This window comes from Bidens hawaiensis, unplaced genomic scaffold, assembly GCF_021521415.1.
Source record: "Bidens hawaiensis isolate Kalapana, Puna unplaced genomic scaffold, B.hawaiensis_p1.1 tig00007933_1, whole genome shotgun sequence".
Classification (NCBI taxonomy): domain Eukaryota; kingdom Viridiplantae; phylum Streptophyta; class Magnoliopsida; order Asterales; family Asteraceae; genus Bidens; species Bidens hawaiensis.
Genome location: NW_027491552.1, coordinates 78,277 through 88,403, shown reverse-complemented (window position 1 = coordinate 88,403; position 10,127 = coordinate 78,277). Strand labels below are relative to the sequence as shown.

The following is a 10,127-nucleotide window of genomic DNA, read 5'->3' as shown; positions in this document are numbered from 1 at the left end:
GACATCTTTTTGGTTGTAATTTTATGGTTGTTTATATACACTTTCTTACTTATCTAATGTCAACACACGGGTACTATCCTAGTGAAGAAATATAGTGGCATGAGAGGGGGGGGGGGGGGGGGGGAATGTAGGCAATTATATATAAAGCTAGGACTAAATTTTAACTATTGAAGTTGGATGGGGGGGGGGGGGTTGAGGCGTAAAACTACCCAAACTTAATTAACTTTAGCATCGTTATCGTTTCCGTTTCCAGTTTCCACCTTACATAACATATCTTGCCTTTTATTTTTTTTAATTGTTCATCATCAATTAAATCAACGGCGCCGCATCTGGTTGAGTTTTAGTCCGATTTGAGGTAAGATGTTGATCCAGTTTTCACATAATTTCTTTCGACCGATTAGGTCAGTGGTATCGAAACTATATCTGGTCATGAATAGTAGAAAATAAAATAAAACGTACGCGGATCTAGAAAATGTTTTAGAATAATAATTGAGACGGAACTCAATAATAGATTAGGTTCATTACTATACTTATACTTATACATTTGATGATGATGATGATGATGATGATGTTGAAAGACTAAACAATGCTTGTTGCTTACATATCATAATTGAATAATCTTTCTGTATGGTCAGTCAACAATGCTTATTTTATTATACACAATATTTTTTATTTGCCTCTGATTAGATAACTTATTTCTTGTGCTACCCATTATGCCATAAGATGATGTTTCTTCTATGCTTGACTTGAATTTATGGTTCATACGTTTGTTTCAAGATCCCATATTTATTATTAATAATAGCAGGCAGCCGCCTAGGCCTGATGCCGAGGATGGAGCCAGAGTCTGGCACCTTAACATCTAGAACCCCGTCTCAGGTTCTAAAGTTTACATTTATTTACAACTCTACAGTTTGTTTGTTTGATATGACATCATGCCTTTTGTTCTTGGTTTTGCAGTTTTTTTTGAATTTGTCACGGAATTTATTGTTGGCGTATCAAAGCTTTGGTGTGGTGTATGGAGATCTGAGTACTTCACCTCTTTATGTCTACAGAAGCATATTTGTTGGCAATCTGTCTGATTATCAAACTCCGGATGTTATATTCGGGGCCTTTTCGTTAATATTTTGGACTTTAACGCTACTCCCTTTGCTAAAGTATGTATTTATCGTTCTAAGTGCTGATGATAATGGTGAAGGTGAGCCAAAATGGAGTCTATATGATGTATTTTATGTCTGTTGACTTATGACTAGTCCGGTTTGTAGGCTTGTAATCGAATCGAATGAACACGAACTTGGCATGTTCGTGTTGGTTTGTTAAGAAAATGAACATGTTCATGTGGGTTCTTGTTCGTTTATGTTTGTTTATTAACTAATAGTATAAACGAACGATTCATGAACGTAAACGAACATGCATGAACGAATATAACTGAACATAGATTTACAAATATGAACGAACAACACTGAGCAAGCACCAACTAAAAGTAAACATGAATATCAATCTGTTGGGTCTAAAACATTAATGTAACTTGACTAAATTGTAACGAGTAACTGGATGAACAAATATTCTGTTCATATTCGTTTGTTTATTATTAAGTAAACGAACATAAATGAGCTTCTTGCGGAACAGCTCACTGAACCTCTGGTTAATTTACACGCTGAGTTGCCTATTTTACTGCTACATATGAACTTTTCAGGTGGAACAATTGCGTTATACTCATTACTCTGTAGACATGCAAAGTTCAGTTTACTTCCGAATCAGCAAGCAGCCGATGAGGAAATATCTTCTTACAAATATGGTCCTTCGCAACCACAATCATCTTCATCTCCACAACTAAAGAGGTTTTTGGAAAAACATAAAAAACTACGCACGTCTCTACTTATTGTTGTGTTATTTGGAGCTTCTATGGTCATTGGTGATGGTATCATTACTCCTGCAATTTCTGGTGAGTGAATTTTAACTTGTGAGTTGTGACCTGTTGTCAAAGAAAGAAAAGGTGATAAAAAGAATAAAAGAAGATTAAAAGAATAGGAAAGAAAAGAAAAAAAATAAAAAGAAACTTTGCCAATTACAAGAATAATTCTTTATGTTAAAAAGACAATGATAACCTTGACCTAACAGAAATAATTAACGCCCGTTGGTCAAAAGCACAAGAAAGTGAGAAACAAGGGAACTTTTCTAATAAAGGACAATAAATGAAAGTAAAAAATTTAAAGGACCCGTTCCATAATTTGGGTAAAACATAAAGAACAAAAAATGTATCTTAGTCTAAATTTAATTTAAGGAGTTATGTTTGGTTTTTACAATTTTTCATAGAGAAGTTTATATTTAAGCATACAAAAAGTTACTGGGATAAAATAATTTGGATATAAATAAACTAATCAAATTGATGTGAAATCTATCACTTAAAATCACTAATTTTGACTGTTCTGTATCAAAATTGTATGATTTTACTTTGAGAAACTAATAATCAGTATGATAATGTATATTTTTGTTTATTTATAATTGCAGTTATGTCAGCAGTATCAGGACTTCAAGTTCAAGGTGTTGGATTGGAGCTAACTCATGGTAACCACACTCTCGATTTTAAGTTTTCCATTATTATTATCTTTTAAAAACCGTTCATTTTAACTGAAACAGCAAACACTACACATTTTGATTGTTTATATCTCTAATTTTTATTGTTGATTTCTTTTTCTTTTTTTTATCAGGGGGAGTGCTATTATTATCTTGTGTGATATTGATCGGCTTGTTTGCATTGCAACACACGGGCACTCAACGTGTAGCAATTGTCTTTGCTCCTATTGTTATATTATGGTTGATTTCAATATGTGGAATTGGGTTATATAATATTATAATTTGGAACCCAAAGATTGTATATGCGTTATCTCCACATTACATAATCAAGTTCTTTAGAGACACTGGTTCAGCTGGCTGGCTGTCACTCGGTGGTGTTCTTCTCTCTGTAACAGGTATATTATTTTATGGTCCAATATTTCCAAAAGGCACATTTTTTATGTTTTATTTTTATTTGCATAATTGATCAGGTACCGAAGCTATGTTTGCTGATCTTGGTCATTTTACTGCCTTCTCTATAAGAGTAAGTTTATATTATTTCTCTTTTCCTTATGGATTATGATAATAATAATTTTTTTTATTTGCGCAGCTTGCATTTGCAGCGGTTGTATACCCGTGTTTGGTTATACAATACATGGGCCAAGCCGCTTATCTGTCTAAAAATATCACTGCTATACCAAACAGCTTCTATAAATCTGTACCTGGTTAGCCCTTGCAATATGAATTTTATGTATCTTTAGTAGAGTTGGCATAACATGCTGGATGGGTCGGGTCAATTACCACCACCGATTAATAAGCGTTCTTTGTTTTGTTGCAGAACCGGTAGTTTGGCCTGTGTTTGTTATAGCTACTCTAGCATCGGTCGTGGGGAGTCAAGCTATCATTTCAGCTACTTTTTCAATAGTGAAGCAATGCCATGCCCTTGGTTGTTTCCCCAGGGTTAAAATTGTCCACACATCCAAACATATGTTTGGCCAGATTTATGTACCAGAAATCAACTGGATCCTCATGGTCCTTACTCTTTTGGTTGCGGTTGGATTGCAGGACCCTATTCTAGTTGCCAATGCATATGGTAAACCTTTTATAATTCACATTCAACACATAACTATAATGTTAAAGGTTATTAGTTAGTTATTCCATAAGAAACCCAATCTACTTATTATTATTATTATTATTATTATTATTATTATTATTTTTCACCTAATCCGTCACCATAAGTTTTGTTTAATAAAGTCCCTCAACTTATCTAAATATACTTTTGAATATATTTTTTAAATGCCTTTTAACTTTTAAATTGGTTAAATTTAAGATGTATAATTCTTTTCTTTTCTATCTTTTTTTTTTTGCAAAACTGTTGAATGTCACTTTATCGAATTTTGAGAAGTTTAAGAGCTGATAATCCATTACATTTTAGACATGCTTCATTGCTTCTGGACTTTAATATATTGAAATTAGTTTAGTGACTTTTTTATGCTTTTATTTTACGAGTTACAAGTCGAGGGACTACTTTCACATGAAAAATAAGAAAGTACAGTGGTTATCTTTATTTAATTTAAAGAAGAGTTAAATTCGGTTTTAGCCCCCTTTTAGTCTATTAGTTTGAATTTGATTTCTAAGTTTAGAAGTTCCATTTTCATATCAATCAAAGTCTAGCCCACTAACAACATCTAAAAATTACGTTAACTTAATATCAAAAGACTAAAATACCCTTGGATTATTTGTGTTAAATACTTAAATGAAACTATTGGACTAAAACAGTTATAAGTTAACAACAAATTTGCATGGGGTTAGTGGGCTAGGCTTAAAATGATACAAAAATGAAACTATTGGGCTTAAAAAGTCCAAATTAAAACTAATGCACTAAAAAGGTTATTTAGCTCAAACCACAAGGACTGAAACCATATGTAACTCAATAAAGAAAGACAAAATTGTTCATATCTTTCCAAACAAACATGTTTTGACCCTAGCATTTGATCTGCAGGACTTGCGTGCATGACGGTTATGTTCATAACTACTTTTCTCATGGCACTCGTTATAACTTTCGTGTGGCAGAAAAACTTTGTATATGCCATAGTTTTCCTTATCGCATTTTGGCTCATTGAAGGTATCTATCTGTCGGCTGCAATCATGAAAGTTCCTCATGGCGGTTGGGCTTCTCTTTTACTCGCCTCTGTGTTTATGGTCATAATGTACGTGTGGCATTATGGAACCCGCAAAAAATACAACCACGATCTCCATAATAAAGTCTCATTAAAATGGCTTCTCGGTCTGGGCCCCTCTTTAGGCATCGTTCGTGTCCCCGTTATCGGCCTCATATACTCTGAACTCGCCACTGGTGTGCCCTCAATTTTCTCACATTTTGTTACCAATTTGCCCGCTTTTCATAATGTTTTAGTGTTCGTGTGTGTGAAACACGTCCCGGTTCCTTTTGTATTACCCGAAGAACGGTTTCTTATTGGGCGTATATGCCCAAGACCGTACCGCATGTATAGGTGCATTGTTAGATATGGGTATAAAGACATTCAACGAGATGATGGTAACTTTGAGAATCAGCTCATTCAAAGCATAGCGGAATTTATTCAAATGGAAGCAGTTGAACCGCAGTTATCGACTGAAAACTCGTCATTTGATGGACGAATGGCCGTCATAAGCACACGCTCAAATGCCACTTTGACCGTGTGTGAACAGTTTGACCCAACGGGACCCACTGTACAAAGTAGCAAATCGTTAATGCTACAACGCTTAAGATCTGACTATGATGATGAAAACCCACAACTAAGAAGACGGCAAGTGAGGTTCCAGCTGGCGTCGTCGGGGCTCGCGATCGATGGTGCGGTTAAAGAGGAGCTTTTGCAACTAATAGCGGCTAAAGAAGCGGGAGTTGCATATATCATGGGGCACTCGTATGTTAAGGCCCGGAGGTCGTCTTCGTACTTGAAGAAGCTCGTGATCGATATCGGGTATTCGTTTCTTCGTAAGAACTGTAGGGGTCCTGCGGTCGCCCTTCATATTCCTCATATAAGTTTGATTGAAGTTGGTATGATTTATTATGTTTAGCTTCTTGTTATGTTGCTTGCCGTTTATTCTTTTGTAAGCCAATAATATGAAACTAGTATTTCAACATCTTATATATCGTGTTTTAATGATAGAAGCTAGTTTCAGTTGTTTTTACCTAGCTGACTGACCTGTGAAATTGGTTCCATCATATACTATGCACCCTTGCAATTTGCAACAATGCGGTTTGTTAACTTATGCAACTTTGACCCTGTTTTGTTTATAATATTTTTCCTTCAAATCTAACGACATTTGACGTTTCATGTTTGACCTATTGACTTTCAATTAAACAAGTTGACTTACAATTTAATCTATTTATTACTCAAATTACCAAGAACAAAACTTATCTTGATTATTAAATTGGTTAATTGCCTAAGCAATGTAAACACATTGTTTGACTATCCTAAGTCAAACCTTTTTTTTTTACATTAACATAGAACGAATGAGATTTCATTCATTATCCAGGTACGCTAACCTGATTACATTCGTTAACCAGTCTCTCATTCGCTAAAACAGTATCCTCATACGTTAATCTTGTCCTTATACGTTACCCATTGAACGAATGAGCACATACATTATAATTAGTCCACATTCGTTACAAATAAACGAATGGGTCTCATTCGCTATAAATACCCTCATTCGCTACACAAAATAGCGAATGAACACATACGTTAAACCATACTTCATTCGTTAAACCCGTTAACGAGTGAACTTCATACGTTAAGAACCTGTAATGAATGTGTACAGTGATTTAACGAAAGAGCCCTTGAAACGGTTATTGTAGCCATCGGAAAAATCAGTTAAAGTAGTCGGAAAAAACGGTTATCTTCATCAGAAAATTCATATTTTCATCAAATCTTTAAATAAACATCCCAGATCTTCAACGAAGCTCCGGAAATACATTATTATTAGGATTCAAACATCAATTTTAACAAAAACACTCTGAATCGTCATAAACTTATATCAGCCAGTTACCATGGTTAACAATGGCGGATAACACTAATTAACCTTCAAATCACCAAATTAATCCACCAAAATACATTACGAAGTTTCAGAATTCATCCAGGAACATGATTCCATTAACAATTTCAATAATCATCCATTAATTCATCCAAATTTTGATCAAACAGTAACCAAAACTTGAAGAACACGAAGAACATCAACTCGATCAGAATTTTGCAACGAATTGACGTATCACGAGCAACCGTCTGCTCTGATACCAATTGTGAAATCGTTATTACACGTTATGCGAGCCAAGATCTAGTCGCTAACACGATACATGAGACGATTACGTAACGAATACTTTATTAATAACATACGTTAAGAATGTAAGATCCCATAAAAATCCATAAATATTTTGGAGTAAAATTTCAATCTAAAAAGTTATGGATAAATTTTGTAAAATATGAGAAAGGAAAATAAGAAAAGATGGGTGCATCCCACATTGGTGGAGGAAAGAAAGTGGAATCCTTGCACATGGGTATAAATAAGGAGTGTAATCCCATCCCACATTGGAAGTGGATAAAAATGTTGAGCTCCTTATAAGGAGATAAAATTCCATAGTAATATTCTTATATGCCCTTATGCACCCAGTGGTCCTAGCGGAGGGTGCGAAGCACCCGAACGCGCACAGGCGGGCGCGGGCGATGGGCGCAGTGTGGCGCTTTGATGGAGCACTTTACACTTCGCACGCTCGCATCGCCGCTTAAGGCCCCATCGCGTATCGCGATGGGTCACCAGCTTGGCCTATATAATAGCAACTTTGTGTTCAACCTAAATTTCACACCAAAATTACTTCTTTCTCTCTTTCGAACACTTGATTGTTCGCTGCTAAGTGCTACGGCAAAGCCCTGCGAGTCAGGAAGTTCGTAAGCAATCTAAACAAAGAATCGAACCTCTGTCCAAGTTGTTATCAAATTGTCTAGCCTATCTAAGGTGACTTATGTACTAAGTTATCTCTATATATGTTAAACCCTAGTCAAGGGTATCGTCTATAACCTTGTTTTGATATACGATTAAATGTTTTCATAAGGATATTACTTCTAGATGAAGAAATGTCCAAATAAAAATTATATTTTGACGGGCATGTAGTAACTGGAAGGGAGATATCGCCGGTATACTAGGTTTCTTGTCTAAGGAAAGTAATTCGTATAAATCCCAATCAACCGAGGGATCCGTTTACTTACCCGGAGAAACTTAATGAGAGCGATTGAACCTATTAGGCCAAAACATGCTATATCAAATGTCACCCTAGAATAAACAAAAGAGTTTTATTCAAAAAGATTTACAAGGTTAAACCAGATGCAAGATCTGGAACCAGATTACGTGAGCTATTATTAATACGTGGTTGTTATCAAACTATAGGTCTTATCAATCCCGTTCATCCAGCTTAAACGAAAGAAGTTAAAGCTCGATTTTGAAAGGTGAATACGTACAATATTTTATTGGAAACTTGGCAAGTTAGACATTGGGTTTGACTTGACAAGTCTGTCAAAGTAAATGGATTACGTGATCCCAAAGTTTGTTGAATTTTTACATGAGATGTCAGGATCTCTAAAACTTATAATACATGTTGGATAATAAAGTCCTTAGACAGTCAGTACATGTGTCTGGATCCAAACATACTGTTGCATGTAGATTAAACTAGTTTCTCAGTATGGGCAGCGGGTCCCGAGAATTTATATAGTTTGTTACATGCTGGTCAAACTAATCTCCTCAATATGGGCATCAGTTGTCGAGGGCATGTTAGTTTGTTGTATTTTACTGTGGCAATGATTCCATAAATAAGAGACGTTTCTGCTACGTAATAAGAAAACTTTCTATGTATTATAAAGATTGTTAAAACTGTTTTATTGAGTCAATACGTTTCACCAGCATATCGCTAATGTATTTACTTAACATTTCAGGTAAGGAAAAGATGTGCTAAGCAAGGATAGAGTCATACTGTTAGAAGATTCGTGAAGAATGGCTCAGTTTTTTATATATAAAAATAAACGAAATCCTTGTTATGTAATTTACTTGTTTTGTAAAACAATGTAAGTTTGGGAGTTTATTCCCGAACTAACTTAGATGAATATAATATTATTTTAATTAAAAGAAATCTTCCGCTAAAATAAACCTTATACTCTGATATATTTACAAAACATGTACCAACGGGAAGTCACGCTCCCAGGCCCGGTTTGGGGGTTGTGAGAGGTTGGTATCAGAGCCGTTGGTTTCAGCGAATTAGGTATTAATTGTTAGTACGTAGGCTTTAACCATCATTTGTATATTATATTTGCACTAGGGATAAGATGGGATATTTATTCCTTATTAAATTGATTTATCTCAATAGATGTCTTCCAGTTCTTGTTTGAAAACCTACAAACGCCGGGAAAAGAACGAACCTGAACCCGTACCGTTCTTTGGTACTCAATCCCAACCAATTGTGCTATCAAATTTGTCTGATGGAATGAGAAGTCATTCCCGGTTAGGCCAATGGAACCAATAAAGTTCAATTAAGGAATCCAGTTACAACAACTATAGTCCTACTGAATATACTAATATGTTAGTAAGTCATGACCAAAATTCTAGTACAATCTGGGGATCTACGAATTCTGACCCATCCGAATATAACGAAGCAGACGAAGCAGCAGATAGGGTTGCTAACGGTTGTCCTCATCCACCGGGCACAGACTGTCATTGTTTTGACCCCGGACGTTCGTATTGGCCAGCCCCGGATGAAGATGAATTCTCAACCAAAACCAAGCCTGTTCAAGAAAACCGTGGAAATGAAGAATATAATAATAATAGTTTTAGATTCAACAAAAATAAATGGTATTTTAAAGTCCCTTCTTGTAAACCTATAGAACCCAACACAAATTCTCTTGCGGGATCGTCTAGAAGACCTAGAGTAAGAATCATCCCACCTCAGGAAAAGATAACCCTAGACCTCAATAAGAATGAAGTAGAAATAGCCACAGAAGAGGAATCCAACTCTATAAGTGGGATGCGGTGCAACACGGATGAAAGCAATTGGCATTTCAAATCACCAACCAAAATCCCACTGATTCTCACACTTATGATGGTTCTGATCGTCATTCGTACAATTATCCACCCGACAAGATGTGTCGTCACCCGTTTTTTCATATGAGACCCTACTATGATCCCAGGGATCCATATGTTGAGTTACTTCATGGTTATAGGGTTAGAAGTCCGCCCAATTTTCCATCTTTTCAGGGTGTAGTGTCTACCATCTCGGAACAGGCAAATGAAATAAGGAAGAATGCGGCTACTGCCGAGGCCCTATATAACTTGCCACTCGAAAAGCCTTCATCTCCATATCCAAAAACTCATTACGACATGATAATGATGGTATATCGTGACTTGCCTCCACAGTATGGGTATCCGAACATGATACCTCAGTCACAAGATGAACATCTTGACCGTGCTTTGCACGAGACGGATGATCTAAGGAAAAAGGTGGCATTGGGTGACAGTGAAAAGAAGAAGGTAGGAAA

The 10,127-nt window shown here is 35.8% G+C and overlaps 1 protein-coding gene across 2 annotated transcripts; it reads left to right on the top strand.

Annotated features, from left to right (window-relative positions):
* The first annotated feature begins 258 nt into the window (after positions 1-258).
* On the top strand, positions 259-5,741 carry LOC143636421 (potassium transporter 4-like). 2 transcript variants are annotated; one of them, XM_077104019.1, is made up of 10 exons: positions 259-355; positions 806-876; positions 958-1,195; positions 1,694-1,942; positions 2,509-2,565; positions 2,709-2,969; positions 3,045-3,097; positions 3,164-3,278; positions 3,392-3,646; positions 4,556-5,741. In XM_077104019.1, exons 2-10 carry the CDS (start codon positions 823-825, stop codon positions 5,629-5,631), a joined length of 2,358 nt encoding a protein of 785 aa, XP_076960134.1. In that variant the 5' UTR covers positions 259-355; positions 806-822; the 3' UTR covers positions 5,632-5,741. The 2 variants fall into 2 exon arrangements, with proteins under 2 accessions (XP_076960134.1, XP_076960133.1); XM_077104018.1 differs by having other exon boundaries at positions 264-355; positions 803-876.
* The last annotated feature ends 4,386 nt before the right edge of the window (positions 5,742-10,127 follow it).

Excerpts from the sequence above, each read along its gene's own strand:
- LOC143636421 (XM_077104019.1), top strand. The coding sequence starts at position 823 with ATGCCGAGGATGGAGCCAGAGTCTGGCACCTTAACATCTAGAACCCCG. Across the intron at positions 1,943-2,508 it reads CATTACTCCTGCAATTTCTG|TTATGTCAGCAGTATCAGGA; the intron begins GTGAGTGAATTT and ends TTATAATTGCAG. Across the intron at positions 2,970-3,044 it reads TGTTCTTCTCTCTGTAACAG|GTACCGAAGCTATGTTTGCT; the intron begins GTATATTATTTT and ends ATAATTGATCAG.